This window comes from Glossina fuscipes, unplaced genomic scaffold, assembly GCF_014805625.2.
Source record: "Glossina fuscipes isolate IAEA_lab_2018 unplaced genomic scaffold, Yale_Gfus_2 90, whole genome shotgun sequence".
Lineage (NCBI taxonomy): Eukaryota > Metazoa > Arthropoda > Insecta > Diptera > Glossinidae > Glossina > Glossina fuscipes.
In genome coordinates this window covers 1474862-1497576 of record NW_023998444.1, presented here as the reverse complement: position 1 = coordinate 1497576, position 22715 = coordinate 1474862, and the positions used below count along the sequence as shown (strand labels likewise).

The 22715-nt window shown below is 34.5% G+C and overlaps 1 protein-coding gene across 19 annotated transcripts in view; it reads right to left on the bottom strand.

Moving 5' to 3' along the window:
- Window positions 1-22715, bottom strand: part of LOC119638516 (bromodomain-containing protein DDB_G0280777) — a 101972-nt gene that overhangs the window by 21987 nt on the left and 57270 nt on the right. For 11 of the 19 annotated variants that reach the window (XM_038035334.1, XM_038035335.1, XM_038035336.1 and 8 more), the window contains 4 exons: window positions 19875-19983; window positions 19679-19806; window positions 12104-12220; window positions 5564-5894 (listed from right to left, as the gene is read on the bottom strand). In XM_038035334.1, coding sequence (XP_037891262.1) covers window positions 5564-5894; window positions 12104-12220; window positions 19679-19806; window positions 19875-19983 — 685 coding nt within the window. The remainder of the gene's footprint in view (window positions 1-5563; window positions 5895-12103; window positions 12221-19678; window positions 19807-19874; window positions 19984-22715) is intronic. The other 8 variants (XM_038035340.1, XM_038035341.1, XM_038035342.1 and 5 more) reach the window with 2 other exon arrangements.

Here is a 22715-nt window from a genome sequence, read left to right as displayed (position 1 = left end):
GCAATAAGCTTCTTTAGTGAGTAATTAGTTAGTCAAGTTCAGCTTCACTGAATATTGATTTCGCTTAGCATCGACTTGAACTAGTTACGAATTCAATCAGCAATGACTTCATTGGCTAATAGCTTTGCTATAACTAATATGATGAATTTTTGAGATATTTTGATGACATTTGGTACACTGACATACTTTGGCCCAAGGACGAACACTATTGAAAATAGTCGGTACCCTTTTCGACCACAGCCCTACTTTGAAAAGTTTTTATATGGAAGAAATTGCAATTTTCAAAATTGTTTTGATAAGAGTGACTAAGTAATAATATTTCGATATTCTAAATTGGTGTGAAAACTTTGCACGGGCTGGGGAAATTTTTTGAACCTCTCCTGATATAACCGTTCCTGTGGAAACTAAAGCTTTACACGTTAAAAGAGTCGAATTTTCAATATTTCATGGCTAATAATAGTAAATTGACAAAATAATCTACTTTACCGAATATGGATCAGGTAGGTCAATTTTTTGAATATTACTGCACATAAGGACTCTCGCGAAACGTAAACCCTTACATGCGAAAAAAGCGTAATCGCAAATTTTTTTGTGATCGAAATATGTTCTTAACAGTAATTAAATAAAAAAAATTAAGTGGACCTAATTTTAACCACATAGGTCTCTTTCTTCCCCCACTTCTTACAGAATATCTCATGATATCTTAATAATTGTTAGGAGAGTTTCAGCGAAAAAAAAATAACCCTAGGGAATTTGGATCACATAGATTTATTTTTTTGGACCCCCGCTTATATAGGCGCTATCACGCAACGCAAGCTCTGGTATGGGCAGAAAATCTTACCTTCCAATATACAAGTTTTCATAAAAATTACGGCTTTGCATGAAAATAGTGGCGTATTATTAGTAAAACGAACAAATAACCGTACTAGATGAAGTGGTTTAGGGTATGTAATGATTGGCGTCGCCCGACTTTAATGTTCTTACTAGTTTTTATTTTTGATTTTATTAAGAAGTCGTTGCTCTCACGAGTTGAATCCTAGAACAAGTGTTTACTCTAAAGAGTCGTAACAATTACGATGAAAAGTTAAATACATTTCTCAGGCTCTCTATAAAACAAAGTGTTTTTTTTATAAATTCCTTTCACGACTAAAAAAATTTAACGCAATATACGCATTTTGTTGAACACATCTAACATAATGCAAATGTTTTGTGCACTATACATAACTAAAAGTAAATGAAATTTAGTTTTTTTTTTTTGTTACAAAACCAACTACATTAGGGCATGCTCCGGCTATTGTAAAACTCATCGACTGTTAATAATACGCACAGAGAAACAACAAAAAGTAAAAACAACTAAAAACAAAATTAAAAAAAAAAGAAAAGAACTAAACAAAATTATTTATAACCCATTAAAGTTCAACACTTACTTGTTTTGCCTAAAAATTATTATTAATATCTAAAAAGCGGAATTCTGTAAAAAAAATTGCAGTTGTTTTTTTTTCTATTTTGTTTTAATGAAAAAAATGTTTTAAAAAATTTTTCTTAAATAAATGTTCTGTTTTTCTTTTTTTTTTTTAATAATTTCGTTCTATATGAGAAATGGGTAAAGAAATTATAAAACGTATATGGTGTACCTGGGAAAGAGTGAAATATCAAAAAAAAAAAAAATAAAAAAATTTTTTTTCTATTTTTTCTATTTGATTGTGATGTTGTTTAAAATTTTTCCTCTTTGTGATATTCGAATGACAGGGGTTAGGGAAAGGAAAGAAAAATCCAAGAGAAACGAGGATCGATTAAAATTTTTTCCATTTTAAACAGTTTAAGGTTAAAACTGTTACTCTCTGTGCGGGGAAGGGGAAAATGAAATTATTATAGCCACCACTGGCAAAGTTAATTGAATTCGTCATATGCTTGCGGGGTCAAGAAACGACATAACACAATGCTTACAAGCTATTAACTCAAAGGGGAAGTACACGGGGTCTTTTTGCAAAATATGGCTACAAATTTGCATAACTTAACCTATCAAGGTATTTCAATTACGGCTCGTTCAGTTATTTGACAATTCAATAGATAATTAAAGGTGTGACATTTTTCAAATTTCGATTTAAAGAATAAAAAGTAAGGTATAGCTTAAAAAAATATAGCTCTTCGCCAGCTTCCTTTTGATGGAAGGAAAAAGAGAAGAAACGAGGTTAATGAGTTGCTATTTAAGGAAAACACTAAAACACACGGCGGAGCCCAAGGAGCCCCGCTGCATATACGATGTAACAAGCCCAAATTTGAATAAAAAAAAAAAAACATCAATTAGTCTACCTTCCCATATGTAGACGACAAATCACACAGGGGATGTTGTCCGCTATTCGTGCAGGTCGATAAGGAGGAAAGAGAAGGAAGTAGGCAAGTAGTGGCAGCAGTCTTTTGCCGACTGAACGCTCACTATAGCTATGATCATAGAAAACTCTACTGCACTTGCGATGTGCACCCACGAACATTGCCTTCGTATAAGCACTTCCTATCTACTCAACAACGCATTGTAATGAAATAGAACAATTCCCGACCTAGACAAGGGTCCCCTTTTATTAATAAATAAACAAAAGCACTACGTTAAATTCATAAAATTTTGCACTGATCGTTCTACCTATAAACTTATCTTTCATATCTTCCTATTCTTGTTTAGGTGAGAGAAGAAGTCAGGCCAGTTTAGAATAGAACCGATTAAATAAGGTTAGATTAATGTGCCATTCGCTCAATCAGGAAGTTGTTTTAAAAGTCACATACGCACATAGAACCTTCCCACCTTGTAGGTGGGGACCCTTTTTTGCCTATGCAAATATGTTGTATATCAGATAGTCATAGAAGAAATTTGTAGAAAACATGCAAAAATACTATAATGGATATGATTAAATATCCTACACGAACCTGCTGTTATCCACATATCTATTCCAACGTGATAAAGGAAACGGTCGACAAAGTGGTCAAATGCTCTCAAACATCACGATCTATATATTGTTGAGCACAAGAATACTAGACGGATAGACGGACAGGCAAGCTTAAATTGTTGAAACCAAGAAAACTATATGGACTGACGTACAGTCAATCTTAGAATGTTTCAAAAAGTGATCCTCAAACGAATGGTATAATAAAAGAGGATTAAGTATACTCTTGCAGCACATATGGGTGTGGGATATAAAAATGTCTTATCCTAAACTTATCCTAAGTAATTGTCTAAAGAAAGCTGCTTTCGCATTACGGAACCAAACTCAAATAAAAACCATACGCCTCCCACCGCCATACGAAATGAGGCGTTTTATGGGAAGTGGTCGTAAAAGCAGTCCGATATGAACTATTTTCGATAGCCGTATGCCAAAACACGGCATTGCAACAAATTGCATTAAGATATCAAGGCGAAAAGACGCAGGGGCAAGGTTTAAGCAATTCGGAAAGTTATTCTGATTCGATCAATATCAGGGACTATCTCAAGCCTGCCTGAGTGCGTCCATATGGGCTTAGAGTATCCTTCTATCACAAGTGACATAGAGGATGAAAGCATTGTTTCAGTTATACTGTTTGGCATTTTTAAAAATTGTTTTTCGAGATAAATGCGTTTCGATGCGTGTGGCATCAACGTGTTGCTTTAGCACAATAGAGTTTATTTTTATTCATTTTCTTCCATTAGCCGGCAATCTCAGTATCATAAAAATGCTTTTTCATGTTGAAATTTTCTCATTCCCTTTAGACAGTCTTTCATGACATTTTCTTCTTTTTGGCAATTTTTTGCTCGAAAACGCCTTGCTTGGTGTATCTGTTAAAGACAGAATCGTTTCTTGGTAGAAGCATTGATACGTTGGCAATCCCTCTCAGCTTTATATCTACCGGAAGGTCACATTAACGAAGCTGTACTAACATGTTTTTTTCTTTTCGGAAATGCTTCCAAACGAGCGTGAGCACTTTTCAAAGACAGCCGTTAGCGTTAGTTAAATGAATTTTAAATCAACAAGCAAGATATTAGGCTGCAACTTCCTAGCAGAGATTCATATGCCATTTGGTGTTCGTGTTCTAATCGACGGTGTTAGGGAAGACCTTGACGAAAAAAGAAAATGTCCCTGAAAAATGTTTAATGACGTTGCCCCTTACAAAAGGAATCAAACATTCAAAAAGTTCTTTAGATTTTTTAATATCCCTGCAACTAAGGTGATAATGCTACGTAGACTTGTGAAGAATTTATGGTGTCTACGTTGAAGAAGCATTACGAAAATCAGCGGCAAGCAAGCGTATCGATTATTTTCTCTCTGGAAATTTCGATAAGAACAACTCGCGGGTCCAAGTCTCATCCACCATAATACTGCGTTTCATTATCGATTGATAATCAGAAAGTTTCTCCTTACAATAATACGTTTTTTGTGTCGTACAAAACCAAGCACAGCTAAAACGCTATGTGAAAACACAGGGATGTTTGTAAGAGTGCTATCAATTTGGGAAAAACTCATTAACAATTGATAAAGATTTTTGAGGTTACAAACAAATTCAGCATATATATCGGACACAGTATTATATGTCGTTTCTAAGTAAATCATATCGAACGAAGTATGGGCAAGATACGCTGGCTTCACTTAAGAATAATTATACTTCTTTTCGATCCTGACTCTTAAATAGCCCGTTACGCTTACAATTGTCTGTATTTGTCAAAAAAAAAAGAAGAAAACAAACTCAAACCAGTGGTGGGTATCAACAAAATTCGATTTATGTCTGATTTCGTTTGCGTTAATGATGTGAAAAAGAGGGAACGAGAAAAAGAGAAATAGAGAGAGAGTGAGAGAGAGAGAGAGAGAGAGAGAGAGAACGAAAAGGGGTAAAGAAAAATATCACTACCATGTTGTTATGTTAGAGAGAAAGGAATTCGAGAGAGAAGCATTTCATTTGTAAATTCAACGACGACGATGTGCATAAAAAACTGTTTCTTCTTGATTTAAATATATTTTCATAAAATTTCCAATCGACTACTAAAGCGTTTACGTTTTCTCAGAACTACATCAAAATTTTCAATATTTCTTTTTTTGCTTTGCGCCAAACATCATTACAACAGAAGCCGTTTCATAGAAATTTCGTTTAATAAATGACCGCCATGTTTGGGGTCACACTGTGAGTGAGAGTTAGTTAGTAAAGTGATTTCTTGTTGCTCGTTAAAAATTATTTAGAAAATGAAAAAAAAAAGAAAACGAAAACTTTTTTTTTTTTAAATTCTAAGCATTTACTACTAAAGAGATTTAAAGAGATAATAAATACGCGCAAAATTACTTGACTTGAAAAATAAGCAACAATTTTCTAAGTGAAAAAGTTTGAGAAAAAGTTAAAATTTTTTTCCGAAAGAATTTTCTTCTATTTTTTTTTTTTTTTTTTTTTAAATTTATGAAAAAATTCTCATTTCTGCGTTTTTTATTTTTTTCTATTTTTGATGATTACTGTTACGCTCGTTTAGTTTGGCTAAAGTAATACTTGAATTCAAAAAAAAAAAAAAAGGGGAAAAAAACTTTATGCTTAGCGACAAAATGAAATTTTGTCGCACCTTCTTTTTGATTTGTTGTACGTTTTTTATGAACCGTTGGCATCGCCGCCATCATTTGATGATGGTTGTGCTGTTGCTGATAATGATGATGATGGTGGTGGTGTTGGTGGTAGTTGTGTAGTTGTTGTTGTTGTTGTTGTTGCTGATAGGCTTGTTGGCCTCTAATTGCACCCATTGATATTGATTTTTTGGGCTGATCTGTTGTTGCTGTTGTTGTTTGAGTTTCTGGGCCCTTTATTCTACGAACATTGGGCCAAACAAATTGCAAACGATACTCTGTGCTCAATTTTGAGATGGTCTTTTTGAATAAGCCTTGACTTGACTCACCCGCCTGCAAATAGAGAAAAAGAATAAAGAAAAACGACAAGAAAACAGATACGACACACACACATACATACACATATACATAATTATATAATAATTAATAAATAATTATTTATTTATTAATTTATTTAAATTATTTATTTATTTATTCATTTTTTTAACACAATAATATACAAACGCATACGCATGATAGGCAAACATGTACAATTCAAAGAAAAAAAAAAATTTTTTTTTTCGTTTTTTGTTCATTTGTTGAAAAAAAGTTAAGTCGTTTTTATTGAAAAATGGAATTCAAAAAAAAAAAAAGAGAAGAGTAAAAAATAGACAATGAAAGACAAGAAAAAAAGACACACAAAATACAAATATTTTCACAAAGATTGTTTTTTTATATTTTTTTTTTTATTTAACTACTTTTTAATATTTTATGCATTTAATACGTAAGACTGTGCAATAAAAAAACAGTAAATTCCCTTGAAGAAGAAATTTTTCAAAAAGTTAATGATGCTAAGTATTGTTTATAGATATCCATAAATGATTAATAGGGTATAATGAATGACGAATAGTTATAGTGGTCATGAATAATTGCTAATAGCTAATGAATGATGAATGATCGCTAATGCATGGCGAATACTAGTTTAATGAATAGAAAGTATGAACTATGATTACTATTATAATAAGTTCAGGAAGTTCAGTCAATGAAACGAGGAAACCCAATAAGCTAGGAAGACATCTTTTTTTAAATGTATGCTTTTATTTAAAAGCAGCAACAAATTGATTTTTTTGCACTAGAATTTGTTCAGTTCAGTTCCCTGACAATTTATATATTGACAGCGTAGAAAACAAATATATGTGTATATTAGTTAAGTATGTGGAATTTTTACACAGAAAATACGCTTTTGCTGTGTACAGTAAATAAAATCACTGTAGTCGGACATTGCTCTCTCATGGCTTGCGCTACCTGATAGTTATTCATGAATTAACTTTTCAAAGGAAGCGGTTGATTCGAAACATTTTCGATAGCGCACATCCTCGGATCAAATAATGCCGGTATATCAAATTTCATTAATATATGTCAAAAACTGCGAACTTTAGGTTGAACATAAGACAACGAAATGGACAAGCGGACATTCGGACTTAGCAAGTTTAATTCAAAAAGCGATTTTAAATCGATCGATCAGTATAGTAAAAAGTGTACTTATATTAAGTCCTTCTGGTTCCTGAATATAAGAAAAGCAAAACGGGCATATGGACAGACAAGCTTAGAAAGTTCGACTCAGGGAGGGATTCAGAATGAGAAAGTGATTCTGTATTGATCGGTATAATAAAAAGTGGATCTATGTTCAATCCTGCTGAGTTGTGCATACGTCCGCACAAACGTAATACACTCTTGTTGTATTACACACAGGGTATAGGGTAAAAAAAGGGTCTAAGAGATTTTTTTATTTCTTAATTTTTAATATGAGTAACCACTCAATCAATATGCATGGCACGATGATGGCCAGAGAAAAAGTCGAGAAAGACAAAGAGTTAAGGAATTGGGCCGCCTAGTGTGTTTGCATGTGTGAGTGGTCTAAGCACTCACTATAGCCACAATTTTGAAGTATCATTAAACCGCACTGAGGATATGATACCGTAAACTAAAACGCGACTGCTATCTACCAGCGCAAGCGGTTTGGAGGCAAACCAGCCATCGAAGCATTTTCACACATTTTCATAAGAAGTAGAGCGCTGCGCAGCAATTGCCTTTCCTATCGACGCATGAAAATGCTCATCGGAGGTGCTTTCCCCCATGAGCTAGCACTTCCAACTTCAGTGCTTACAACATATCGCTTAGTGGCTTGCTACATCGACGGATGGACAGGTATCTTGTAAAAAAATAGCCTTATATAGGCTTCTTTGACCCCTTTGTTATGGAATCGAAAGTTGTAAATTAAAATGGGAGAATAAATTGTCGATGTCGTTTTGAGGTTGTTTAGCTTGTAAATTTCTTGTGGGCCGATGCGTAAGTAGATCACTCCAACTTTTCTAACCTCCGATCCTCAGTCGATCAGAGAATGATTATGCCAAATTTTGGCTTCGTATTTTTGTTTTTACGATAGATAGCATTTTCTCAAAAGAGGACTTTTGGAGCACAGCAGCTAATTTTTTTCATTACCAAATCTAAGTCAAATAAATTCGTGTTAGCACGCCGTGTTGGGTGCCACTTTTGTTGTAACGTAATAATATGTTTTATTAATATAGTCAAAAGGTCAGACAGTCGGAGTTAGTCACGGATAAACGTACGTATCTTTGTAAGGCTATCTAGTTAGGCAGCAATGAAGGGAAACTCCCCAAACACGGACAGATCATTACGTTCAAGAAATACGCGCAGAGAAACTCTTAAGACGCCGGACGGACGAGGAAGAGCTTTTCACCGGACAAGCTGCCTGTTATGCCTTAGGTTATTGTATACACCGCCCTACCTACGGTTGCCTTTGGGCCATAATTTTGTGTGGCAAACCACGAAACTCCTTTTGCTATAAATAGACGTTACGGGCCTTTCGAAAGCTAAAGGATCCGGTAAACTTTTTTTACCTCTGTTTATCAATATTTATTGCAGTTGAAAAACAAAAACAACAAATTTTGAAACATTACGTGCCATGTGACCATTTTTTCCGAAGCTCAACGTCTGCAAACGGTTAAAGTGACCCAAGAAATGGGTGAGAAGAAGTTCTAGTGTTAAACCTTTAAATTAAAAGCTTTAAATCTTTGAGGTTATAATTCAACGGCAAAATATGATCGTGAACGGATGCATTACGTTTTGTTTTAAATAAATTTCAAACTTCAAGATTGAGAAAAAGAATCAAAATGACGTAGAAGGTAGTTCCAGTGTTAAAGTGTGTTTAATTAATTGAAAAAAACTCTATAGGAAAATTAATTTAGCATTTTTCACTTCTTCTTTATAAGAAGAGTTATTCAAATCTTACGAACCGAATACAATTTGTCCTATCTACATATATATAAAAAAAAATTTCTCTTACATTCATTCTTGACGTTGCATGATGCCCTACCAATATAATCCTGCTTACTATTAAGTTTCTCTTATGGCTTTTGAAAATGTTTCCATTCGCTTATTGCGAGGGCACATATGCATTGAACTTAATTTATGTGAAAATGTCTTTCAATTGAATGGCTTTTCTTTTTCGTAAATTACATTCGCTACACGTTACATAACCACCGATATATTTATTTCTTTCATATACGTTTTACCTGACATCAGAACAAATGTAATTTACGGAAAACCAAGTCATTGAGGGTATTGAAGAAATCGTATATATATATATGTTGTAACAAATAACAGAAATGTAATCACAAAGTACCAATAATGCCATTCATATATATAGATACACACACTAACAGACAGAGGGCGGTTACAAATATATAGAGGCATTTGAAAAGGGGAATTAATATGAATTCATATATCTCGTAAATATATTATGGATATGAAGCAAAGTTATTGCTGCTTAACACACCCAAGGGTTTCAGAAAGAAAATTAAAAAAAAGAAGAAACGAAATTCTTATAAACAGAAAGAAAAAAAACAAGGGAAGAAAGATAGAAAGATTTACTTTTAAACGAATTTTTAACACCTTTCATCTCACAATCTTAACTAATTGAGAGTGAGTGTATAGAGATTAAGACTTTTGTGAACTTGTCGAAAGCTGGCAATTTACGGGCAATTTCTGCTTTAGTTCCTTAGCCATCGAAAAGATCTTATCCCAATTCTCGATTTATAGAGCGCGCATTGAAATTTTCATTTCAACCTTTGCCTTTCTCCTTCTTTAAATAATAAAGTTGGGTCAACTTTTGCCACATCACATCCGAAGACCTCACTAAATAATTTAATCAGTAGTACCGACGGTCATTGAGTACAAAGAGCCAAGATGGAATCACTGAAATTAATGACTCATGTTCGATGGGAACAGTTTCAGTTCACAATCACAAACATGAAAATAGTTTAGCAGTTTACCAGAAATCCTCGGTCTAGAAAATGTACGTCTATGCTTTCATTGCAGCGTACATGTAGCCCAGGTTAACTAAGGACAGCACAGACCTGCTATTGCTTACTCTCATTATTGCTGGAAGCAATTTGCCTTTTTCGAGCCTAGTGTCTCCTGAACGGGCAGAACAACAGATAAACCTCCCCTTTTCATTCAAACATAGACACACTTTGCCGGGCTCGTAAAGGCAGCCCGGAAGATCTTCAACACGATAGTCTTAAAAGCTTCAGCATTGAAAAAAAAAAAAAACCATAGCGGGCCAGACAGGTGAGGGCATCTGTGTTCAATCGACAACGTCAAGAATTCCGAATCCACATTTTTGATTATGTTACAAACGGAAAGACGGAATTATTAACCCGTCAATTACTGATGACAAGTCTAATAATGCCGTAAGAAATATACTTCAAACTCTTGTGTCCTTATAATCTATAATCTTTACGTATGCAGTGATTTTGAACACATAAGTAAATAGATTACACAAACACCTATAGCTATATAAGAAATGCTATATGAATAAAACTAAAGAACATAAGAATGTCTTGTCTTCATGCAGAATTCTTTAAAAGGAACTTTAAAAAGAATATGAATATATGAAAATAGATATTTTTTTTTAATTTTATGAATTTTGCAAACTACTAATAAAAAAAGACTCAACAATAATATCTTAACATATAATTTATTTAAAAATAATTAAAAATTAAAAAAAAAAGAAGGTAACAATTTTACTCGCTCTGCCAAAGGTTGCAAACATATCCGATTTATTATAAATTACAAAAGGGGCCCCAGTCAAATTGCATGACCAATTCAGTCACATCAGCTTATTGGCCAGCCGTCCATGTCTTTCTGAAAACTTTTAAAATCCTAAATATTAATACAAAAAGGTGTGGCCTTCGCCCCAATGTTAAGTATCCTGCACCGCTCTCAGTTGTTCATATATTGCATCATTTTTAATAAAAGGTGTTGTATGGGAAATGGTCAAAATAGTGCAATAGCGCTTGCCCTTGGGCTAAAACACATCAATGTACGGAATTTCTGGGGTATGTCGAAAATATTATGGTTTGTAGCTTGAAAAAGACAAGAAAACAAGAAGGACAGATGGGCAGATGTGCTTAAATCGAATTGAGAAGTGCTTCTGAATCGACCGGTATAATAAAAGTTGTTTCTATTTCAAATCCTTCTGAATGTTACATACATGCGCACAAACCTAAATAATATGAACCTATTATATAATATTATAATATTAGGAGGTTCCACATATTTTGACCATTGCTTGACTTTGAAAAAGGCCTTTCATGTGGAAAATCGGTGCAATGTATATTAATAGACATATTAATAGAAGTCGCTGACATCCTCCTAATATAAAATTATATATATATATATAAATATACCTCTCCGCCGCAAATCATGCAAGGTATAACTATTAAAAGTTGAAACACAAAAATCAAATAAAGATTTTTGTCTACCACCAACGAAGACTAAGAACATGACAGATTTGTTATTATAGCATATAAAGGGCCAGCCAGATTGCACAGAAATGCAATACTTAATCAATTGAGTGATTTCAATCTGTTTGTCTATCCGTCCATGCGTTTTTGAAATGCTCCAAAAGTCAACTATTATTATATAAACCTGTGTGTCAGTACTTATGTTATTTAATGACGACCAAAGATAGATTAGGCACATGGGTACATTCTAACCATACACAATATTTTCCATAGAAAAATAATGTAAAAAAAAATCTGAGAGTACTTTCATTTATTATGCGCAACTTGTGTTAGCATAGATTTAAAATTTAGCAGAAATGTGAGACCTACATATACTCCGAAAAGAAATCGAGGCTGGTCGGGTCCCCAAATCCAAAAAAAAGACAAATATACAAAGGAAGAAAATAAAACAACAAAGAAAAATAACTGATGCTTCAAATAGACTCCATAAAGAAAAGGTATCTTAAATTTTCATTCAAAGAAGAAAGAAGATATCTATCTACACTTAAAGAAACAATTCAAAAAAATTCTACTAATTTGAGCTATTCAGATGAATTTCCAACATATATACATAGGATATACATATATACATACAAATACATATATATGTATATGTATGTATATACATATAAAGATCACAAACTTACATTTTAAACTTGCTATTCAAAGCTGTATTGAAGCGCTTGAACGTACCTGTTTGGTATCCGGTCCATCAACATCCGTTGATATGGGATAAGCTCGACCATTGGGCACTGCAGGAGGACCCTCAGATTTACTACGACGTGATGGTGTACCACCTCTTTCTTCCGACTGTAATTTATAATAATAATAATAATAAAAAAATTTATATTTTTTAATAATCTTAGTGTGAAACTAACTAACTTTAGAAAGATTTACTGACATTGAAGGCGCACTATACCACCTGCTTGGGTAACGTATCAAGGCTATTCCTTTTCAGATTTAACCTAAGGACTTTCTCGTCATATTGCATAGAGTAAGCAAACGGGATACTATCGGAGGTAAATCGAGTCAGACTTTTTTACTGGTTTGAAAGCACCATTCAGTAAAATGTTAGATTTCCAAAGTAAATATAAAATTTCCACAAAAAAAAAAAACGGACATAAAAACGGTTCCTACATGGCTACCGTGGATACAAAAATTGTGCGTGTGTTAATTGGTCCATTATGGTCACGTTTGCATAAGTTTTGTCAATTTATATATAAAAATTGCCGTAGATTTTGAGTTACAGCTATTGCCCCTATGAACATATTGGTCCATTTTTAAATTCAAGTTTGGCTTTCTATTTAGAATGTACACAAAATTAATTAATTGACTAATCTCCTTAGTTTTTGCGACCAAGCGGTCCCAACAACTCATGAAAAAACGAATGAATAAAGATCAAGCAAAAAGATAAGCAAAATAATGATCGAAGGGATGGGCGAAGGGACCATTGAATCGGGCGAGGAAAGAGGTGGTTGAAGGAACAGGATAATAGAGAGGCGATGTGACGAGCGATGAGTCGAACGATATGGCGAAGTAAAGAACAAACGTTAGGTCGAACGACGAGACGAGCAAAGAGACGAGCAAAGTGATGGGCGAAATAGCGAGCGAAGGGTTAAAAAGGAAAAAACGGCCGATGAGATAACCGGATTTGCGAATGCACTGGTGAACGAAGGATGGGATGAAGGGAGGAGCGCGACGTCGAACGAAAAGGCATGCAAAGAGACGACCGAAAAGATGAGGTAGAAGACGGGTTAACGGGCGAGTGAATTGTGGAATGATGAGCAAAATGGGGAACAAATTGGGGAACGAATTAACAAACGAAGAGACGAACAATATAGCGACGAAAGAACGAACGAGGAGACGAGTAAAGGGACGAGTGAAGGGACGAGGGAGCACACTAGCTAGACAGATGAACGAAGGGCAAAAGAAAAAATGGTGCGACAAGCAAAGAAAGCGGTGCACGAAGAAAGGGACGTAGGAAATGGCACAACGTCGAATGAAGACACGAGCGATATATCAAGAGCGAATATGAACCAAGAGACGTAGAAAGAGAAGCGCGCGAAGGCGAAGGCGAGCCAAGAAGAAATAAGCCATGTGGTGAGCTAAGTGGTAAAGTAAAGGCAAGCAAAGCAAGATGACGCAATCGACATAAACATGGACAAAGCCAGCCAAAGTTGCGCACTGGTAAAGAATTTTCGTAGCTTTTATGGCTATGTGGGATATTTATAGGTGCCACCAGTAAGAGGGCGAAGCAAATCTCAAGATTAAATCTCAAGATTAAAAGTCTTTTTATGAAAGTTTCAAAGCAGTATAATAATAACCCAATCCAAAACCATCAAATCTTCCACATTAGTATTGAAGCTCTACCAAGGGGATTTATCTTCTATTCTTATTTATTGTTTATAAACGAAAGTGCAAATAATTTAATAAACTTTTAACTCTTCTTTCATTATGTATTTAGTTTTCTGCCGGAATTATGTTCAAATCTTTACAAATGCAATTCATATCAGTGAACGCAATTTATATTCATAAAAAAGTACATGCTTGAGAGCTGTAAAATATCTAAAGCATACTTGTAAGCGCTGTACAATAAACTGCAAAGTTAATATACCTTCGGGCGGCGAGTAAAACAAGTAAATCAAATTAGATTAGTTAAAAATATATAAATTGCAAATTTTATTAAATATTTATGCGCATAAAATATTAATAATTAAATATGAAATTAAATTTTCATTTTATAATTACATTGAATATTAATCTCGCCATAATATACGAAATCTTAGCAAGGACATTAATTCATGTTCGCTGTCGTCACTAACAAACTATAACGTTAACGATGCCACTTGAAAACAACACCACAATATACGGGATATTAGGTTTTGTTGTCCTACTGCTCATATCATATTGTACTTGGGCGGTGCAGGATCGTATTGTGCATGAATTGCTCATAAGCTTCAGAGTCAGGCTAAACTCTCAGGCTTTTCTACCGTTCAGAGCGATTACGAGATGAGGAAGAAAGCCGCTATTTTTGGTGTAAAACTAATCTCACTGGGTACGGGCCAAAACAAATATCCCTAAGTCAGGTTGTAATACAGTTCATCTCTACCAGTTGCTAGGCAGCGGTGTTTTAGCGAATGCCTGGCTGCTCAGTGCTTAAGTGTTCTAAATTCGGTGTAAGCTACGTTCCGCTAGACACAGACTGAAGAGCCTAATAAATATCCTTAAGCCGGTCTGTAATGCGTTTCTTGTCTACCACTGGTTATGCAGCAGTATTTTAACGGATGCCTGGCTACTCAGCGAATAACGAAGGCTTTACTGCACTGGAGCAGATGGCATGGCCGACCTTTCTTTCTCGTCTACATGAAAGTTACCTAGAAACGTTGAGGTGTTTAGCAATTTTTCGACTTTATAGAGAAATAAAGCGAGGTGTATAAACGCAATTATGATCTATCGGCTTTATTGAAAACTCTACCGCAACTGAGATTTGAACACGCGACCACTGACTTGTTAGTCGAGATTCTTTGCCTACTCAGCCACTCAGACGATCAAATTAGAACAAGTGCAAAATCAAATCAAAGTTAAATCTAAGTGAGCCAAGCTCTGGATAAATCCCAAGTATAATGTTTAAAAAAAGGTTTAAAACATATCATAACATTAGTCTTTAAAGATCCCATGCAAAAGCTGAATATAACTTAACCCACTGTTTAATAACATTAGCAATAAAGTTAATGTCAAATGTCTCTTCCATATGCGTATAAAACGTAAACCTAAAAAAAAATATAAAAAAAAGACTCCTCTAGCACTAATCTAATGTGCGCGTATCCGTAGGCTTTATTATGGTGTAATGCATGTATTCAGCATTCTTTAGTTGTTAACAAGGCATAAATTCCATTAGAAGCCACCTATACATGGCATGTTTTTATAATTTTTACACTATTATTTTTCTTCCTTTATTTTTCTTTTAATGTTTTCTCGCCTTTGTGTAATTATGGAAACGAGCAGTGATTCACATTTGTACGTGTATTGTACACTTCCCGGGTTTTTTTAAAAAGCATATGGTCGTCGCATATGCACAGTGTATTGCAGGCCATTCATGTAAACTCAGTCACACGTATACAAATTAACGGGACAAGTGGTGCAATTTCCTTTTGCACTCTCTTCTTTTTTTTTTTGTTTTTTCTCCTTTTAATTAAAAAAAAATGTCTTCTTTTTTTTCATTTTAATTTAATGCTTACGATGTCATTTCATCATTTTATAGGAAAGAGTGCAAATTTATACAAATTTACTATAATTAAAACTAAAACTAAATTATTAAATAATTGAATGAATAAAAATTAAGATAAAAACTATCCGCCTGGGTGGCCGAGTAGGCAAGAGTCTCGACTAGCAACTCAGTGGTCGTGGGTTCGAATCTCAAGTGCGGTAGAGTTTTTAATAAAAGCCGATAGCCTTAGATGCTAGTGCTTTTAAGAGTTTAGTCTTAGAATTTATTTCTCTGGCGAAATTAATAATAATAATAATAATAAGATAAAAACTATAAAGATATTATATTTCGTTCAGATTCCATCACTTTTCTCTTTTTTAATGCGTTCCACAATACTAAAGAATGCATGCGAAGTAAAAGAAACATGCTATGTTAGCGTAAGTGATCTAAGGTTTTAATTTCATATAACCTACACGTATTCAATACTGTGGCAAAATATAACCAACTGTCTGTTTTCGATTGTATGGCGGGGAAGTGAAGTTTATCTGGAAATGTTGTTTTCCTATAACACCGGTTCGATTTCCATTTGCGAAGAAAGCTTTTGAGAGATTCTGCGGTGGCTGTTGTGTTTTTGCGGCCGAATATGGAGTTGCTCGGCAAACGGATTCTTTGTCCACGCTTACTAGTAAGCAGAACATTTTCTTTATCCCTAATATACATTGTCTCACCTACAAGTAACGTCTCTTCCACCTTGTACTCAAAGGGTGATCTCGGCACCTCCTTCCTTTTATTGCCAAGCTCTTTCCATTTACTCTGGGCGGGGACGGGTGGGAGTTTTCGCGAATGTACTGTGAGGAATAATCGTACTCTCGTTTTTGCCTAACATATCTTTCGTTCGACGGGGGTTCTTAGCATCAATTTAGGTTTAAATATTATACATACATACAATGACTGACGCCGGCATGACACGTCTCGCCTGGAAGCTCAGACACGGCAAGGTCGGCAATTTCAATTTCTTCTTGAAGTCAAAAAAGCGACTTCCGTTTAATGGAACCGTGCTATTTTTTTGTAAAGACCAGTTAATGAGCGATCTCTTATTCTGAGGGCAAACCAGGAGTATGGACTTATCGCAGACTTTTCTTCAGATCCGTTTGTAACTCGTCCGAGTGAACGTATAAGACCTCTAAGATTTAAAACTAATTTCTAAGTTAGGATCTTACGATTAGTTCCTTAAAAATAAATTTAATCAACTTCCAAATGAAAGATAAAAATGAATTGAAAAGCACGGGCTTGTGAGTAAGGAAACCAAATGACATGGGAGAGTATGCAATACTACGATAAAAGAAATTAAAATATGCGAATGTGTATCCGGCGAAGTTCGACTAAGTAAGTGCAAGGAATGGTTTGCATTAAAAAAATTCTAGTCCGGCAAGCGTACTCCGGCCTGCGATAAGTCTTCACAATACGTATTAACGCAAGTCGCCCCGACATATAACAAACTGAAAACTTAATGTTAACGTACAATAGTATTTTCTTTTCTTTTCTCTCGGATTTTCTATAAACATTTTATATTTTTGCACCTATGGTAGACATTGTAATCAATTACATTAGGCCTTAATGGCTTCGAGATTACGTAAGCCTCAATAATATAAATAAATAAACACAGGCAAGGAGTAGTAACTATAATCAGGCAAAGGCAACACTTAAACATCCTAAACGATTATTTTCATTGGAAAATACTACAAGTTACAGGTTACTGTTACGTAAAGGCCTACTTTTCGTGGGAGAAGGCCTAGAAACATACTTTTATGTCAAGCAATGATTTTGGTCATATATATTTGATCATATAGATTTAAAGGTTTGCATTCATAAACCCATTTATATGGTAAGAGGTTCAAAAAATGGCCTAATTCCATCCAAACATCTTACATTCATTTACTATACCAAAATATTAAATTTCTTCGATTTTTTCCGAAAAATATTAAGTATGAACGTTCTTTAAGCGACTATTCTTCAACGTTACATAGGTCGACTGTTCCTAGAAGCAATCTAATCCAATTTATTTGTAATAAGAGATATCGACCAAATGAATATCTTATACTCCAACATTTGCGAACATTAAATTGAATACTAAAATTTATAGACAGGCATTAAGCAGACGGAGGGACGGACAACACCATGTAGATTCAGAAGCAGTTTGGCTTGGCAGTGATTGATATGAAACGAAATATCGATCTACCTAAAGATGTTTTAAGTATTGCACACATTTCTACGAACTTAATATATCCACACTACAAGGTGTAATGGGCCATATATAACCATAACTTAATATTATATTTAATAGCATATCGTAAAGGTAACCATAGAACCATCAAAGTACATATTCGCAATATTTACACATTTTCTAAAGGAGACTGAGACCCGAACACCTAATCTTTTCATTTCATCGGTTTGACTAAGAACAGCAAGTGGGAGGAAAACAAGAAGAATTTCGATTTTCTTTACATTCCTAGGATCATTATTACACCACATAAGTGGAGGCATAAAAACAGGGCGTCTGAAAAACTCAACAATACAAAAATGTATTTAAAGCCGATTTAATTAAAAAATCTAATACTTTACTCTGCATTTAAAAAAGATCCAGAATACGCGTCCAAAAATCGTTTACATTGAATTCTTGCATTTGACTTTTTTTTTTATTTGCAAATCAAAGCTGTCTAAAACACATTTTTCTTCATATTTTTCACGTTTTTTATTTTCAAGAAAAAACGCATAAATAATTCCGCTTCTGTGTTTTTTTTTTTTCATTTTTTTATATACTCTACTGCATCTACCTACACGCACATAAATTTCTAGGCTTTGTATTGTTTGTCATTTTCATGGATAAGTTTTTCTCTCTGCGTTGAATGTGCCTGACTTGGTGGTAGTTTAAGCTTCTTATTGGGTTTGCAAAATCAGGAGAACAGCTTTGTAAAGTCTATTGATTAAATTTGGAAAACAGCGTTAAGCAATTGTCCATGCGATCGTCCACCTCGTCCTCTTGCATGTCTAGCTTTTCGCCCGTCGGTTCATTCGCTGGTCGGTTCTTTACCAGTCGATCCCTTCACATGTCGCTCCCTTCACCTGTCCAGCTCTACACATACCGTTCCCTTCATCTGACGGTTCGGTCACTTGTCCATCCAATCACTTGCCCGTTTATCCCTATGTCTATCGCTTCATCTATCCCATCATTTGTCCGTTCATCCAGCTGGCCGGCCCTTCATGTGCCATTCCCTACACACATGCCGTTCTCTTCACCTGTTAGTTCGTTCGTTTGTCCATCCAACCGCTTCTCCTTTCATCCCGATCCGTTCCATTATGTGCTGATCTCTTCTCCGGTCGTTCGCTTCGTCTGTCCCATTCGGCACTTGTCCGTAGATACACCTGTCCTTCCCGTCATATTTCGCTCTCTTCACCTGTCGGTCTCTTTTATGGCCGTTCGGTTCATCTATCAATCCGTCCACCTACCCATCCCATCACTTGCCCCTCCATCACGCGTCCAACCCTTTACATCCCGTCTCATTACCTATGCATCTCTCCACCCAACCATGCTTCCGACTATCAAGGTGTTCACTTGCCCGTCTCTCTGCTTGTTCGTCCATTCTCCCGCTTATTGTGGTTGTAGTTCTAATCACTTACATCACTATCTATTGCATGCTATGAATTTTATTGATCATCGTAAAAAATAACCCTCGCTTCTATTTGATTTCAAGACATGTTTTATTTTCAGCAATCAAAACTTATGTCTCAGATCTTATCCGTCACAAGTGTATTATGCAAACAATACGTATCAAAAAATTCGCCTCCAGCTTCCTACAATCTTTCTATTGTTTCTTTTTTTTTTTTTTTATTACTTCTCTTCAAACACGTTTCACTATATGCCAAGATATTTTATTTTATTATTCTATGTTTTTTTTCTTTTTTGTGTTTGCAGTTGGCAACACATTTTTTATTAGAAATTCTATGAAAACAAAAAAAAAAAGAAGAAAATATTGCAAAAATTTTAAATTTCTTCTACTTACTCTGGGCATACGATTTGCAGCATTATTGCGAGCGTCTGTATATTCAGAGCCTATAATAAATTCATGCGACTTATAAGCTAATTCTGGGCATTTTTTCCTACGCGGTATTGGTGGCTCATTTGTGGCACCTAAAACAATTCATTAAGTTTAATCAGTTAATAATAACGTTTATGTTTTATGATAATTGAAGACTTACCCACAAATTGGCTGGGATTTGGAGCGGGTGCACGACGCACCACTTCTGGCCTTGAACTACCAGTAAACTCATGCCAACGATAAGTGCTCCTATACTCCGAATGGAGCTGCTAAAGTAAAATGCAATAGAAAAAAAAAAAAAATGAGAAGAAAAGCAAACGCATTAATGCATCTATATATATATACATATATATGTGTGTATATGTATACATATAAAAAATAATGAAGAAATTATTTATCTTATAATTGTTTAACAAGGTCGCAATAGGCATTTCTTGTTCACATCACTGCTGCACATCAGAACTAAGCGTGCATGAGAGAAGGTAAAGAAATTTTTTTTTTCTTTTTTTTGTATATATTGCGTATGTTGTATGTGTAAAGAAAATACAAAAGATCATTCATACGCACCGTCAAACATTAAGGTTAAGAGTATGAAAAAAGCAAATTTTAACGAATTATGAACAAAATATATTGTCTCGAAACGAATTATGAACGCCCAACGATAAGGAAAAAAAAAAGTTGATCAGATTTTTATTGACATTGGGCACAACATAGCACCCAACGATAATGTATAAAAAATTTTATCACAATTTTACATGAATATATCATAAACACCCAACGATAAGGAATAAAAAAAATTTGATCAGATTTTTATTGGTTTTGGGCAATAGGTCTCTTAATCTAATGGAAAGGACATGCTTTGAAATGACTTTGGGAAAAATTTTGTTACATAGTTCAGATCGAAATCTTTTGCTTCTTCTTAGCTAGCTATCGAAAACTTAAACATTTTTTATTCCGGTTTTTGTAATTTTTCTCGGATCTTGCCAGTGCTCATCTTACTTTAATTCAAGAATTAATTTTTTGTGAATTATAATAATAATTAATTACTGGAAGTGAGCGAGCGTTTATTTTTCTCTTCAAGCTCACTAAAAAAATTTCAAATTTGAATCTTAACTTTTTGCGATTTCTAACACTCTAATGGCAAAGCAGTAGCTGCATGAGCAACCACGTATCGCAATGAACACTATGGTAAAACTACCGGCGGATAGATAATAAGGCCGAACGAAAGACTACCGCAAGTGAATATATGATTATAAAATAATTTGGTTACAGAAACCCATGAAAAAATTGGAAAATTGTTTGGACGGATGGACAGGTAGAGTAATTAGCGGTCGCATACACTGATGATCTCAAGAATAACAAAGTCAAGCTCTAAACAAGTACGTACTTAATATATCAGACAGAAGTTAGAATAAGTAGTCGCATCTATGATTGGTCGCAAGGCAAAATGCAATGGAAGTATCGACATTCGAATGATCGGAAAACTTTTAAACGACTCAATTGCTGGACGGGTGAACAGTTCAACCTTATCGAATCTATGTATCCCGTGGTAGAAATGAATGGTTGAATCGACGAAAGAATAGCCAACCATAACCATAAACAGTTGAAAGAATGAAAGCATACCTCCTTGCAATGAACGCTAAGGCTACCGTATGGGTCTTTTGAACGTAAAATTATGTATACAGAGCATGTAAAGCCCTGATTTATTTGATGGGACTTTATTTATATGAAAAGATTTTTAAATATCCGTAATCTCTCCCTGCTCCACAACTTTTGTGAATCCACTACAGTCAGAAAAAGGTACTCGAAAAGCTGAAAGTAAACGAAGACACTCCTGGATCGACTAGCAATGCGAAATTAAAAAATGGGCTTGATATGTCTGCACGCCCGTAATATACAAGAAATTAAAGCAAATTCGGAAAAACACCGATACCATTCGATAACTTTTGACCCAGATAATCGTCAGAATAAGTTTCCTAATCGATTTATTAATACGGCCGCACTTGGCAACAAAATATTAATTCCCATTTACTTCAAATTCATTCCCAATTTATTTTAATGCAAACTCGGAAAAACACCGATGTCTTTTCCATATTTCTTTCTATACCAAACGGTAACTTGTGACCCAGATAATCCTCAGAATAAACTTTCTAATCGATTTATTAATGCGGCCACACCTAGCAACAAAATATTAATTCCCATTTACTTCAAATTCATTTCCAATTTATTTTAATACACAGGAACACTTTCTTCACTCAATTACAAATAAATGGGGAACAAAATGGAGTTGACTGGACGTACTAGAAGAGAAAAATAAACCATTTTTGAACTGAGCGTACAGACAGCTTCGTAAACAATTGAGTTACAGGGTTTCCGAGGATTAAATGTTATAAGCGAAAATAAGAGAACATTGTCAGGGTTTCACTTCTACTGTAGCCATGTACGTGGAAAAATCACAACCAATTTTTTAATCTTGACGTCTTCATCCATCAAACTTCTTTCTTTTTATTAAACCTTACCTTCCCATCTTCATTTTGGCAACTATTATTAGGGTCACAATGACCGGTTACTATTGAAACTATCATATACCAAACGATTGGTAGCTCTAATGTTAAACCATCGATAAATATTCTCGGTTACATGTGATAGCATGTAAAATAGTTTGCTCATAGCTCTCTGTAAAAGCTTTCATTAAATTGTCTTAATAATCCCTTAATAATGCAAGTGATGCGAAAAGTATAGAAAAAGTTAAAAGCAAAGTGAACATTTTTATGCAAATATTCATTGACGATGAATTGTGTCATTAAATTTTATCAGGTACTTACGCATGAATTGCTGATTACCTCGACAAAATGAATAAATTAATGTATGAAAAATATGAAAAATTACTATCATAGTGTCACGTTCCGTGCGATTAATTATGATTTAAACTACTGTCTTATTTTAACTTCAAACTTTCAATTATCTATTTATTTATTTATTTATTGTGATAAAAAATTTA